This window comes from Rana temporaria, chromosome 11 (genome assembly GCF_905171775.1).
Source record: "Rana temporaria chromosome 11, aRanTem1.1, whole genome shotgun sequence".
Classification (NCBI taxonomy): domain Eukaryota; kingdom Metazoa; phylum Chordata; class Amphibia; order Anura; family Ranidae; genus Rana; species Rana temporaria.
Window position 1 is genome coordinate 4,262,921 of NC_053499.1, and position 15,354 is coordinate 4,278,274.

General features: G+C 44.6%; 1 protein-coding gene across 1 annotated transcript in view; it reads right to left on the bottom strand.

Annotated features, from left to right (window-relative positions):
- NELL1 (neural EGFL like 1) overlaps positions 1-15,354 on the bottom strand; it is a 1,277,601-nt gene that overhangs the window by 742,977 nt on the left and 519,270 nt on the right. Inside the window, 2 exon segments of the mRNA XM_040327905.1 lie at positions 1,447-1,529; positions 5,247-5,319. Coding sequence (XP_040183839.1) covers positions 1,447-1,529; positions 5,247-5,319 — 156 coding nt within the window.

Here is a 15,354-nt window from a genome sequence, read left to right on the forward strand (position 1 = left end):
TCTTCCTCACCGCGACATTCCCCGCCGAGACTTCTACAAAACGGATTTACGAGATGTAACCTGAGTGATGCAAATCCGGGATTATCTCCGCCGTCCCCTCCGTACTCCCCGCAGGAGGCATGACAGGTCGGCTCTAATTACACGTATTACGGAGCGGTATCAAATCAGTGCGCCGCGCCGGCTCCTCCGCCGCAACAACTATGTATTATAAGATCCGTCCTCCCCGAAAATCTCACTTTCCAGCTTCTCATTCAAAGACGTGATATTCAACAGGGGAGGATTGCAACAACACGTGGGGGAGGGGGCATCGTACAAAGTGGCTTTGTTACTAAGCAACAACTCACACCAAAACGCACAGTGGCGGGACGGGAAACAGCAACAGCCTGAAGAAGTTTATGGATATCAGACGCGTGTGGTTTGTTTAGTTCCGAATTAAAATTCGGACAAATTTTCATTATTCCGGTGCATCCGAATTTCGGAATTAGAATAGTACCGAATTTAAACTAATTCCGAAATAACGAAATTCCAATTCTGACGAATTTCGAATACTTTTTGAATCTTTTTTGAATACTTTTCGAATTTGAATAGTTTTCAAATTCGATTTAGAAAACGTTTCGCATTCAAATCTTTTTCAATTAGAATAAAAAAATTTAATAGAAAATAAAGGAATAGGGTAGAATATATATATATTTTTTTTATTTTATTATTTTTTGGAATTGGAAAACTATTTGAAATTAAAAACATTTCAAATTCGAAAACTTTTCAAATAGTTTTTTTTAATTGCCAAAGAGAATAAAATAGAAAATAAAGGACTAGGGTAGAATATATATATATATATATATATATATATATATATATATATATATATATATATATTTATATTCTATTTTATTATTTTTGAAAATTTGAATTCAAAAACTTTTAAAATTCGAAAACTTTTCAAATAGTTTTCCAATTTCCACAGAGAATAAAATAGAATAGAAAATAAAGAAATAGGGTATAAAAAAAAAAAATATATATATATATATATATATATATATATATATATATATATATTTTTTTTTTCTATTCTATTTTAGTCTCTCTCTTTATTGAAAAATGATTTGAAAAGTTTTCAGATTCAAATAATTTTTCATATATGTTTCTATTCTATTTTATTATTTTATTATTATTTTTGTAAAGGAATAGGGCAGAAAATAAAATTCTATTCTGTTTTATTATTTTTGGAAATTGGAAAACTATTTGAAATTGAAAACATTTCAAATTAGAAAACTTTTCCAATAGTTTTCCAATTTCCACAGAGAATAAAATAGAATAGAAAATAAAGAAATAGGGTAGACACATTTTCACCAGAAACCTGTCAGCCCCCCCCCCCCCCCCTCGATTTATCGATCCCCCGGCTCTTCCGCACAGATCCCTCCACTGACGCAAATCATTAAGACTTACTTTAGCGGTGAGTTTTGCCAGCAGCTCCTGAAGATCCATAATCCCCTGGACGAGGCTGAGGAAGTCGCTGCAGGTCGGGCAGGCTCGATAAGAGAAGACAAAAAGGAAAGAGCGTAAGAACCGGGCGCAACGGCCAATCAGCTCGCATCTTCCCTTACATATTAGGGAATCATCATTGTAATCATACAATCCATAACAATACAGAATTGGTTCCATTTGTAGAATCCCATTATAGGCTGAACGTAAACAAACACTTCCAACAGCCAATCAACGGCCTGCTTGGGACTACAGAAGATACATTGTAATGTTTACACCACATAATAATTTTCACGGAACTTCAACTGCTAAATATCCATCAATTAAGCGTTCTTAAAGTGGGAGTTCACCCGAAAAAATTTTTTTTAACATTAGATTGAGGCTTATTTTGTGAAGGGGAATCGGGTAGTTTTTTTAAAATCTAAGCAGTACTTACCGTTTTAGAGAGCGATCTTCTCCGCCGCTTCCGGGTATGGTCTTCGGGACTGGGCATTCCTATTTGATGACAGGCTTCCGACGGTCGCATACATCGCGTCACGAGTAGCCGAAAGAAGCCGAACGTCGGTGCCGCTCTATACGGCGCCTGCGCACCGACGTTCAGCTACTTTCGGAAAATCGTGACGCGATGTATGCGACCGTCGGAAGCCTGTCAATCAAATAGGAACACCCAGTCCCGAAGAGGTGCGACAAATACCACCAAAAGAAAGCTCTATTTGTGGGGGGGAAAAAGGACGTCAATTTTGTATGGGAGCCACGTCGCACGACCGCGCAAATGTCAGTTAAAGCGACGCAGTGCCGAATCGCAAAAAATGGCCCGGTCTTTGACCACCCACATGGTCCGGGGCTGAAGTGGTTAAAAAAAAAATAGTGATATTTATTAAATCGAAAAGTAAAAAATATTGTGTTTTTTTTTTTCAAAATTGTCGCTATTCTTTTGTTTATAGCGCAAAAAATAAAAATGGCAGAGATGATCAAATACCACCAAAAGAAAGCTCTATTTGAAGAGGGGGGGGCATAAAGATTTCATTTGGTTACAGTGTTGCATGACCGCGCAATTGTCAATCAAAGTGCAACAGCGCTGAAAATGAAAAATTGGTCTGGGCAGGAGGGGGGTGAAAATGCCAGGTATTGAAGCGGTTAAATAAATATATCTCTTAAAAAAATTATAAAAAGTATCCCTTTTAAAATTGTGCAAAAACAAATACATAATAGAACAAAATTATAACCTAATATCGTGAAATAAATGTCATTTTTTTTACATTTTTAAATAGGTTATTATGTAATAAAATCACATAATAACCTATTTAAAAATGTAAAAATTAAAATTAAAATTAAAAAAAGGCTGCGATGCTTAAAAACGACCTTTCAAGTGTTTTGAATATATTAATATATATTGTTCATCCTGCTGTAGATTTTCTTTTTATTACTCGCAAAGTGTGATATGTGATAATTTCATTCTAATATGTTTTTTGTAAGAAGACCTTTAATATAAAATATTTAAGTTATGCACATTAATAATAATTGGTGTTATATTTATGTACATATGGATACAAGCTTGTGTTTTTTATTTTAAATTTTTTGTATTTTATAGCCCTCGTGAAGGCGGGGGAGGGGGGGGGGTGTATTGAGCCCCAAAATGCATTGGATGTTTTATGTGATCATATTATGAACAATTAAAAAGAACTTGGACACTTTTCATTATTTGGTTTGGCGCTCCTTTCTCTATGTGACCTAGGGCCACCTCAATTGGTAACGCGCACCCCCCCCCCCCCTCCTACCCCCACCAGGGCTGCTGTTAGAAATCACGGGGGCCCCGTACACAGGGCCGCCATCATGAGTTATGGGGCCCCTTACACAGCTTCAGGCCTGGGCCCCCTGGAGCACAGAGAGGGGGGGGGGTGCTGTCGCCTAAAATTGAGAAGCGGGGGGGGGGGGGCCTTTACAAAAAAAAGAAGAAATAAAGAAAAATATATATTAAAAAATGTAAATAAAAATTATAAAAATTATTTACAAAAAAAGAGGGGGGGGGTTGCCATCAGGGATCTCTGGGCCCTTTAATAAAAAATAAATAAAAAAATATATTAAAAAAATAAACATTTATAATAAAAAATAAAAAAAAAGAGGGGGTTGCCATCCGGGACCTCTGGGCCCTTTCATAAAAAGAAAAAAGACAAAAAGAAACCTCTGGGCCCTTTAATAAAAAATAAATAAAAAAATATATTAAAAAAATAAAAAAATAAACATTTAAAAAAAATAAAAAAAAAAAAAAAGAGGGGGTTGCCATCCGGTCTCCTGGGGACATCCGGGCCCCTTACAGGTGTACTGCCTGTACCCCCCTGCTCGTACAGCCTACCTGGCAGGGCCCCCCTTTAAATATATCAAAAAAACATTTTCACAATAAATATACTAAAATCATTCTTAGCGGGCAAAAAGATAACAGAGAAGCTGCGTGAATTAGCCCCTTTTGTAAATATTTTTTTTTTACAAAAAACATTTTAGAATTTAAAAAAAAGTTGAAATGTTTTTAAAAAAAATAATTTTACAATTTTTATAATTTTTTTTTTTTTTTTTTACAAGTTATTAAAACAATACAGGGTTACAAGTTGTTATTTTTTTTAACGGGACGGGGAAGCTGGCAGGTGTGTCTGTGTCTCTCCCTGCAGCAGCTGAAAGTTGGCGGGAGGGAGAGAAACTGCTGCAGAGAGCCGCACAGGGCATCCTGTAATTGCCCCTCCTTCCCTCTGGTGTTTGGGCCCCCCTGTGTGCCCAGGCCCCCTACAGGAGGACTGGTGGTCCCCCCCCCCTATCAGCGACCCTGCCCCCCCCACACACACACACATACTACACAGGAAGCCATTATCAAAACAACACTAATAACTATAATCAGGGCTTGACAAATCCTGGTCGCCAGGTCGCCAGGGCGACTAGAAATAGGGTCCTGGCAACTTGGCTTGGACGGGGGGCGCCATCTGGTGGTGAGCCGTTGGTGTTACAAGTTATTACCACCAGATGTGTAAGCTGGCGCCATCTGGTGGTGGCCGTTGGTGTTACAAGTTATTACCACCAGATGTGTAAGCTGGCGCCATCTGGTGGTGGCCGTTGGTATTACAAGTTAAGCATTACAAGTTAAACAGCAATTCTAATGTAATTTTTTTTGTAATCTTCTTCCTTCTAATTAGAACCCCCAAACATTATATATATTTTTTATCCTAACACCCTAGAGAATAAAATGGCGATCGTTGCAATACTTTCTGTCACGCCGTATTTGCGCAGCGGTCTTACAAGCGCAATTTTTGGGGAAAAAATACACTTTTTTTAATAAAAAAATAAGACAACTGTAAAGTTATCCCCATTTTTTTTTAATATTATGAAAGATAATGTTACGTCGAGTGAATTGATACCCAACATGTCACGCTTCAAAATTACGTCCGCTCGTGGAATGGCGACAAACTTTTACCCTTTAAAATCTCCATAGGCGTTGTTTAAAAAATTCTACAGGTTGCATGTTTTGAGTTACAGAGGAGGTCTAGGGCTAGAATTATTGCTCTCACTCTACCAATCGCGGCGATACCTCACATGTGTGGTTTGAACACCGTTTACATATGCGGGCGCTGCTCACGTATGTGTTCGCTTCTGCCCGCAAGCTCGTCGGGACGGGGTGCGTTTTCTGGCTCCTAACTTTTTTAGCTGGCTCCTAGATTCCAAGCAAATTTGTCAAACCCTGACTATAATAACACAAATAAAAATGATTAATGTCTACTTACTGCGATTCAGGTTTGGGCACTGTGTTATGTACCCGTTTGGCATGAATATGAGCTTGGCATCTTGGATCACTCCCTGCCGGAAACAAAAGACAAGATTTTTTATTTATTTTTTCACAATCAGGTTTATTAGAGAAAATGACATCAAACATTTGACAATAAATTGTTCACTTACAGTATTTTGTATTGTCTGTTGACTACTGTTAATGACATTGGCCCGGATTCAGAGAGCAATTGCGCTGGCGTAACCATAGTTACGCAGCGCAATTGCTTACTTGCGCCGGCGTAACGAATGCTCCTGATTCAGGAACCTCGTTACGCCGACTGCAGCCTAAGATATGCGCGGCATAAGGCTCTTATGCCCGCATATCTTTGTTTGGGAGCCACGTCGCACGACCGCGCAATTGTCTGTTAAAGCGACGCAGTGCCGAATCGCAAAACCTGGCCAGGTCCTAAAACATGGGCCCGGCTCATGGCGGACCGCGGGGGGGGGGGGTTGGGTTATGGGGGCCTTCATAGACGAAGGCGCCTGGAAACCGCCACGTGTTCAATTTCTGCAACATGGGAAAATAATTAACGCGGACCGGCTTCCCATTCGCTGGCCAATCAAATATTGATAAGGGGAAGTTGTTGGATTAATTGCGACTTGCGCACTTTGAGAAAATGTTCTTTTTCAGGAGAAACGTCGGGCCGCCCAAGTTGCATTAAAAAAAGGGACCCGGTATCAGCGGGAAAATGTACATGCTGCAGAATTTAGGCTAAAATATTCCGCTTCTACGGTCTACAGAGGGGCACTTATTGGCAGCACTGCTAGGCGACACTGATGGGCACTGATAGGTGGCACTGAAGGGCACTGATAGGCAGCACTCCTAGTTGGCACTGTTGGCTGACACTGATGAGGAGGCACTGATGGGCACTGATTGGCAGCACTGATAGGCGGCACTGATGAGGAGATACTGATGGGCACTGATTGTCAGCATTGCTAGGCACTGACGAGGAGGCACTGATGGGCACCAATTTGCAGCAATGGTAGGTGGCATTGATGAGAAAGCAGTGATGGGCACTGATAAGCGGCACTGATGGTTGGTACTGATGAGGAGGCACTGATTGGCAGTACTGATAAACACTGATAGGCGGTACTGATGGGCACAGTTAGGTGGAACTGATAAGAAGGCACTGCTAGGCGGCACTGATGAGGAGGCACTGATAAACACTGATAGGCGGTACTGATGGGCACAGTTAGGCGGCACTGCTAGGCGGCACTGCTAGGCGGCACTGATGAGGAGGCACTGATGGCTGGTACTGATGGGGAGGCACTGCTAGGCGGCACTGATGAGGAGGCACTGATGGCTGGTACTGATGGGGAGGCACTGCTAGGCGGCACTGATGAGGAGGCACTGATGACTACTGATTGGCAGAACTGGTGGGCACTGTTGGGACTGCACTGATAATCAGTGATTTTTGCATAACTCCTCCTAAGAGCCAGCCAACTGCTTGCAACAGGACTGAGGCCTGTTGAGAGGAGTACTGAGGTCGGGGGCTGTCATGTGTTCGGGAAGCCCCCTGCTGGCCCCTCCCACCAGCCATGATCTGCCCGCATTGCAAAGAGAAGGACGGTGATGATGACATCACTGTGTGTAAAATAAGGCATGCAATGAAAACAGAAAGGTTGTATTCGGAAATCTCATTAGCATGTTGATGAAGGGAGAGAGAGGAACCGGGGAAGGCGAAATATAAGCCAATTAAACTTCAGCTTTATAAAATAATTCACCACTGGAGTCTTTTCCTGGAACTCTTCCCGCGAGCCGGAACGCTTTCTAATATTCGGCCGGAGCGTCTGCCAGGCACCGCGACCAGAGCCGGAGCCATCGCTTTATAATCATTAGATCAGAGCGGCTCTGTTAATTACACCGGTCCCTGCGTTGGGTATTATTTCATACCAGCCGAGCTCAATGCCAACGCAACAATAACCCAACATAAAATGCTAAAAAACAACGGCGAGGCCTCCTGAAAAGGCCAATAAACAGCAATTGTGCGACGCTTTCTATAAAAGAGCTTTTAATAAGTTTGGTGGTTGAAGAACGAGTCTACCTCCGCCATGAAGACGAATATTAACGGCTATGCGGCTCCTCACACCTGGCACAGCAGCTTGCGAGAGGCAGTATAGAGGGGCCCCGAGGGGAAGAAGACAAGGGCCAGTCAAGCCGTTTCCGTAAGGCTTCATTTAGATGAGTGGTTGGGGGGGAGAGGCAGCAAAAATGACCAGTTGAGGTGTGTTTTTGCTACCCGTCAACTGGGAGTCTTAGGACTCCCAGCCAATCGGTTCTCAGGACTTCCTGTTCGGCCGGGAGGAGAAGCAATGGCGTCCCGGGCACTTCCGAAGCCAAGTTGGAGCGAGGGGCAGCCTAAGGTAAGGCCAATGATCGCCACCTTCCTGGGCGTTCGCGGTATTGTGACTGAGGGGGGCAGGTTTGTTTGCCGCCCCCACCCCCAAAAAAAAATATTGAGCACCGGCCACCACTGAACCCTACACACAGGGCCGGACTTACCATTGGGCTTGACTGGGCTCAAGCCCATGGGCCCCGCCCAATAGGGGGCCCCGGGAGGAGGAAGCAGGAAGAGCCATGCCGCTGCTGATGAAGAGGTAAGAAGTCCTCAACAACTACGATCGGCGGCGCCCCCCCTCAACAACTTTGGCCAATCTGCGACCCCCCCTGCTCAACAACTCCGATCGGTGGCCCCCCCACTGCGCAACAACTTTGGTCAGCTCCGATCGGTGGCCCTCCCGCTCAACAACTCGGATCGGTGGCAGCCCCCCCCCCCCCCTGCTCGCTCAACAACTTCGATCAGCTTCGATCTCGGCGGCAGCCCCCGCCCACTCAACAACTTCGACCCCCCCGCTTCTCGGCTCAGGGGGCCCCTCAATCAACACTCAAGCCCAGGGGCCCCCACCACCCTAAGTCCTGCCCTGCCTACACACCTAAGCAAATGGGGAAACGCTGCTAACGCCCAGCATCCATTGCGTTTGTTGGAAAAAATTAGATTAAAACAGACGGTGAGGAGGCGTCCCATTGCTCCTTCACCACCTGTAAGTGGACTCTGAAGCGCAATCCAAACGCGGATCGGTCTTCAAAATAAAATGGAGATTTGGATGCATGTCGAAATCTACCTTAAAGCGTAGTTCTGTCGAAAAAAGTCAAAGTAAAAGTTAGCAGTTACAAATACTGCTGACTTTTAATATATGGACACTTACCTGTCCTGGGCGCCCACAATGTCGGCACCCCAAGCCGATCTGTCCATTGGCTCTCGGATGCTGCCGCCACCATCTTCGGTATGGGAATCAAGAAGTGGAGCCTTGCGGCTTCACTTCCTGGTTCCCTACAGCGCATTCGCGAGTCGCGCTGTGCGATTCCACTGGTCCTTGCTATCTTCTGGTACCTGTGTGTCTCCCAGAAGACAGCGGGTTGTGGGGGGGCGGTGGAGTCACCGGACATGGCGAAGGTCGCCGTGGCTATCTATGCTCGGAAGTGAGAGAAAATACCTGTATTACACAGGTATCTGCTCCCTCATCCCCCTTGAAAGGTGCCAAATGTGACACCGGAGGGGGGTTCCAAAAAACAGAAGTCCCATTTTTGGGTGGAACTCCGCTTTAAGGAAAGCAAACCAGACAATCCCCTCCACCATCACCAAAATGCGCACCAGATCCTGATCTCATGAGCATGCAGCTGAGAACCCCATGCAAAAAAATAAATAAAAAGCTGATGAAGGTGGTCCGCCCCAAACCCCATATATCTCACCTTTGGGGTCTGGTACAGGTTTTAAGGGGAAACCCCTGCAAAAAGCACATACAACAACATACTAGCCCCCTTATTGAAACATGCCGTCTGGAAATGGGGCAGGTAAGCTTATACCTCCCATCTTTTTTCAAACCATGCCAGAAACATGCCCTCAACATACTGTAGAAACTGGGGTGTAACTTGCCAGGGGGGACCCCTGTGAAGTCATTGTGGGTATTGTTGTGGGGAAAAGGCCCTTGTTTAAGTTCCCTGTCTGCAGACCCTCACAACCACCCAACCAGGGTTGTGGGGAAAAGGCCCTTGTCTTAGTCCCCTGTCCCAGATCCTCACAACCACCCAACCAGGGTTGTGGGGAAAAGGCCCTTGTCTTAGTCCCCTGTCTGCAGACCCTCACAACCACCCAACCAGGGTTGTGGGGAAAAGGCCCTTGTCTTAGTCCCCTGTCTGCAGATCCTCACAACCACCCAACCAGGGTTGTGGGGAAAAGGCCCTTGTCTTAGTCCCCTGTCTGCAGATCCTCACAACCACCCAACCAGGGTTGTGGGGAAAAGGCCCTTTTCTTAGTCCCCTGTCTGCAGATCCTCACAACCACCCAACCAGGGTTGTGGGGGAAAAGGCTCTTGTCTTAGTCCTCTGTCTGCAGACCCTCACAACCACCCAACCAGGGTTGTGGGGAAAAGGCAATTGTCTTAGTCCCCTGTCTGAAGACCCTCACAACCACCCAACCAGGGTTCTGGGGAAAAGGCCCTTGTCTTAGTCCCCTGTCTGCAGCTCCTCACAACCACCCAACCAGGGTTGTGGGGAAAAGGCCCTTGTCTTAGTCCCCTGTCTGCAGATCCTCACAACCACCCAACCAGAGTTGTGGGGAAAAGGCCCTTGTCTTAGTCCCCTGTCTGCAGACCCTCACAACCACCCAACCAGGGTTGTGGGGAAAAGGCCCTTGTCTTAGTCCCCTGTCTGCAGATCCTCACAACCACCCAACCAGGGTTGTGGGGAAAAGGCCCTTGTCTACTAAGTCCCCTGCCTGCGGACCCTCACAGCCACCAGGCCAGGGTTGTAGGGAAGAGGCCCCTGTCCTCAGCAACATAGTGACAGGGTGCTTTAGTAGGGTTGTGCCCTCTGGAAGAAAGCTGGCTGGGAACATGCACATCTAAAGGCGTTCAAGAGATGCCTTCTTTCTCATAACCTTGTATATGAAGTTACTTTGTGCCCAGGGACATTCCCACAATGACTTTATCAGACAGACACCAGATGGTAAACCTAAGCCGGCAGAAGGTGAGGTAAACTCCCGGGGGACAGCAGGAAAAAGGTTGAAAATTATATTGGGAATGTTCCTAATTTGCCCAGATATACTAAATCTACACATGCAGACAAACATGTTAACCAGTAGTATGCTTAGGAAAGTGGATACCATGTGCTGGAACCATCTGATTTCTACATTAATTGTGTCCAACATCCAATCGTGTGACAATGGTGTAAATATAAAGAATCTGAATATCGGGGCTGGCACTTTCTACACCCCAGTTATCGTGTTTCGGGGATGTAATTCTGCCTCTTCAGCAGGGCTTAAGACAAGGGTCTCCAAACTTTCCAAACAAAGATCAAGCTTACAATTCTTCAGACTTTGGGGGGGGGGGCAGAATGTGGCCAGTGGGAGTAAAAGAAATACATCAAGCTTGGCAGTCAGTAGGACTAAAAAAAATTACATAATGCCTGTAGTCAGTATGAGGCGAAATAATGCCCCAGTAAGGAAAAAAGTGCACCATTTTTGGTGTCAGTTGGCAGAATAGTGCCCCCGTAGTTGGAGTCAGTTGCAAGAATAGTGCTCTATCAGTGTCAGTTCGAATAGTGCCCTATCGTTGGAGTCAGTTGGAAGAATAGTGCCCTATTGTTGGTGTCAGTTGAAAGAATAGTTCCCTATCGTTGGAAACAGTTGGAAGAATAGTGCCCTATCATTGGTGTTAGTTGGAAGAATAGTGCCCTATTGTTGGTGTCAGTTGGAAGAATAGTTCCCTATCGTTGGAAACAGTTGGAAGAATAGTGCCCTATCGTTGGTGTCAGTTGGAAGAATAGTGCCCTATCGTTGGAAGAATAGTGCCCTATCAATGGAATGAGTTGGAAGAATAGTGCCCTATCGTTGGTGTCAGTTGGAAGAATAGTGCCCTATAATTGGAGTCAGTTGGAAGAATGGTGCCCTATCATTGGAATCAGTTGGAAGAATAGTGCCCTATAATTGGAGTCAGTTGGATGAATAGTGCCCTATCATTGGAGTCAGTTGGAAGAATAGTGCCCTATTGTTGGTGTCAGTTGGAAGAATAGTGCCCTATCATTGGTGTCAATTGGAAGAATAGTGCCCTATCATTGGAGTCAGTTGGAAGAAAAGTGTCCCTATCGTTGGAGTCAGTGGGAAGAATAGTGCCCTATCATTGGAGTCAGTTGGAAGAATAGTGCCCTATCGTTGGAAACAGTTGGAAGAATAGTGCCCTATCATTGGAGTCAGTTGGAAGAAAAGTGCCCTATCGTTGGAGTCAGTTGGAAGAATAGTGCCCTATCGTTGGAGTCAGTTGGAAGAATAGTGCCCTATCGTTGGAGTCAGTTGGAAGAATAGTGCCCTATCGTTGGAAACAGTTGGAAGAATAGTGCCCTATCATTGGAATCAGTTGGAAGAATAGTGCCCTATCGTTGGTGTCAGTTGGAAGAATAGTGCCCTATCATTGGAGTCAATTGGAAGAATAGTGCCCTATCGATGGTGTCAGTTGGAAGAATAGTGCCCTATCGATGGTGTCAGTTGGAAGAATAGTGCCCTATCGTTGGTGTCAGTAGGAAGAATAATGCCCTATCATTGGTGTCAGTAGGAAGAATAATGCCCTATCGTTGGAGACAGTTGGAAGAATAGTGCCCTATTGTTGGTGTCAGTTGGAAGAATAATGCCCTATCGTTGGAGACAGTTGGAAGAATAGTGCCCTATCGTTGGAGACAGTAGGAAGAATAGTGCCCTATTGTTGGTGTCAGTTGGAAGAATAGTGCCCTATCGTTGGTGTCAGTTGGAAGAATAGTGCCCTATCATTGGAGTCAATTGGAAGAATAGTGCCCTATCGATGGTGTCAGTTGGAAGAATAGTGCCCTATTGTTGGTGTCAGTTGGAATAATAGTGCCCTATTGTTGGTGTCAGTTGGAAGAATAGTGCCCTATTGTTGGTGTCAGTTGGAAGAATAGTGCCCTATCGTTGGTGTCAGTAGGAAGAATAGTGCCCTATCGTTGGTGTCAATTGGAAGAATAATACCCTATTGTTGGTGTCAGTTGGAAGAATAGTTCCCTATCGTTGGAAACAGTTGGAAGAATAGTGCCCTATCGTTGGTGTCAGTTGGAAGAATAGTGCCCTATCGTTGGAAACAGTTGGAAGAATAGTGCCCTATCGTTGGAGACAGTTGGAAGAATAATGCCCTATCGTTGGTGTCAGTTGGAAGAATAGTGCCCTATCGTTGGTGTCAGTTGGAAGAATAGTGCCCTATAATTGGAGTCAGTTGTAAGAATGGTGCCCTATCATTGGAATCAGTTGGAAGAAAAGTGCCCTATCATTGGTGTCAATTGGAATAATAGTGCCCTATCATTGGAGTCAATTGGAAGAATAGTGCCCTATCAATGGTGTCAGTTGGAAGAATAGTGCCCTATCATTGGTGTCAGTTGGAAGAAAAGTGCCCTATCGTTGGAGTCAGTTGGAAGAATAGTGCCCTATCGTTGGAGTCAGTTGGAAGAATAGTGCCCTATCATTGGAGTCAGTTGGAAGAATAGTGCCCTATCATTGGAGTCAGTTGGAAGAATCGTGCCCTATCGTTGGTGTCAGTTGGAAGAATAGAACCCTATCGTTGGAATCAGTTGGAAGAATAGTGCCCTATCATTGGAGTCAGTTGGAAGAATAGTGCCCTATCGTTGGTGTCAGTTGGAAGAATAATGCCCTATTGTTGGAGTCGGTTGGAAGAATAGTGCCCTATCATTGGAGTCAGTTGGAAGAATAGTGCCCTATTGTTGGTGTCAGTTGAAAGAATAGTTCCCTATCGTTGGAAACAGTTGGAAGAATAGTGCCCTATCATTGGTGTTAGTTGGAAGAATAGTGCCCTATTGTTGGTGTCAGTTGGAAGAATAGTTCCCTATCGTTGGAAACAGTTGGAAGAATAGTGCCCTATCGTTGGTGTCAGTTGGAAGAATAGTGCCCTATCGTTGGAAGAATAGTGCCCTATCAATGGAATGAGTTGGAAGAATAGTGCCCTATCGTTGGTGTCAGTTGGAAGAATAGTGCCCTATAATTGGAGTCAGTTGGAAGAATGGTGCCCTATCATTGGAATCAGTTGGAAGAATAGTGCCCTATAATTGGAGTCAGTTGGATGAATAGTGCCCTATCATTGGAGTCAGTTGGAAGAATAGTGCCCTATTGTTGGTGTCAGTTGGAAGAATAGTGCCCTATCATTGGTGTCAATTGGAAGAATAGTGCCCTATCATTGGAGTCAGTTGGAAGAAAAGTGTCCCTATCGTTGGAGTCAGTGGGAAGAATAGTGCCCTATCATTGGAGTCAGTTGGAAGAATAGTGCCCTATCGTTGGAAACAGTTGGAAGAATAGTGCCCTATCATTGGAGTCAGTTGGAAGAAAAGTGCCCTATCGTTGGAGTCAGTTGGAAGAATAGTGCCCTATCGTTGGAGTCAGTTGGAAGAATAGTGCCCTATCGTTGGAGTCAGTTGGAAGAATAGTGCCCTATCGTTGGAAACAGTTGGAAGAATAGTGCCCTATCATTGGAGTCAGTTGGAAGAATAGTGCCCTATCGTTGGTGTCAGTTGGAAGAATAGTGCCCTATCATTGGAGTCAATTGGAAGAATAGTGCCCTATCGATGGTGTCAGTTGGAAGAATAGTGCCCTATCGATGGTGTCAGTTGGAAGAATAGTGCCCTATCGTTGGTGTCAGTAGGAAGAATAATGCCCTATCATTGGTGTCAGTAGGAAGAATAATGCCCTATCGTTGGAGACAGTTGGAAGAATAGTGCCCTATTGTTGGTGTCAGTTGGAAGAATAATGCCCTATCGTTGGAGACAGTTGGAAGAATAGTGCCCTATCGTTGGAGACAGTAGGAAGAATAGTGCCCTATTGTTGGTGTCAGTTGGAAGAATAGTGCCCTATCGTTGGTGTCAGTTGGAAGAATAGTGCCCTATCATTGGAGTCAATTGGAAGAATAGTGCCCTATCGATGGTGTCAATTGGAAGAATAGTGCCCTATTGTTGGTGTCAGTTGGAATAATAGTGCCCTATTGTTGGTGTCAGTTGGAAGAATAGTGCCCTATTGTTGGTGTCAGTTGGAAGAATAGTGCCCTATCGTTGGTGTCAGTAGGAAGAATAGTGCCCTATCGTTGGTGTCAATTGGAAGAATAATACCCTATTGTTGGTGTCAGTTGGAAGAATAGTTCCCTATCGTTGGAAACAGTTGGAAGAATAGTGCCCTATCGTTGGTGTCAGTTGGAAGAATAGTTCCCTATCGTTGGAAACAGTTGGAAGAATAGTGCCCTATCGTTGGAGACAGTTGGAAGAATAATGCCCTATCGTTGGTGTCAGTTGGAAGAATAGTGCCCTATCGTTGGTGTCAGTTGGAAGAATAGTGCCCTATAATTGGAGTCAGTTGTAAGAATGGTGCCCTATCATTGGAATCAGTTGGAAGAAAAGTGCCCTATCATTGGTGTCAATTGGAATAATAGTGCCCTATCATTGGAGTCAATTGGAAGAATAGTGCCCTATCAATGGTGTCAGTTGGAAGAATAGTGCCCTATCATTGGTGTCAGTTGGAAGAAAAGTGCCCTATCGTTGGAGTCAGTTGGAAGAATAGTGCCCTATCGTTGGAGTCAGTTGGAAGAATAGTGCCCTATCATTGGAGTCAGTTGGAAGAATAGTGCCCTATCATTGGAGTCAGTTGGAAGAATCGTGCCCTATCGTTGGTGTCAGTTGGAAGAATAGAACCCTATCGTTGGAATCAGTTGGAAGAATAGTGCCCTATCATTGGAGTCAGTTGGAAGAATAGTGCCCTATCGTTGGTGTCAGTTGGAAGAATAATGCCCTATCGTTGGAGTCAGTTGGAAGAATAGTGCCCTATCATTGGAGTCAGTTGGAAGAATAGTGCCCTATCGTTGGAGTCAGTTGGAAGAAAAGTGCCCTATCGTTGGAGTCAGTTGGAAGAATAGTGCCCTATCATTGGAGTCAGTTGGAAGAATAGTGCCCTATCATTGGAGTCAGTTGGAAGAATCGTGCCCTATCGTTGGTGTCAGTTGGAAGAATAGAAC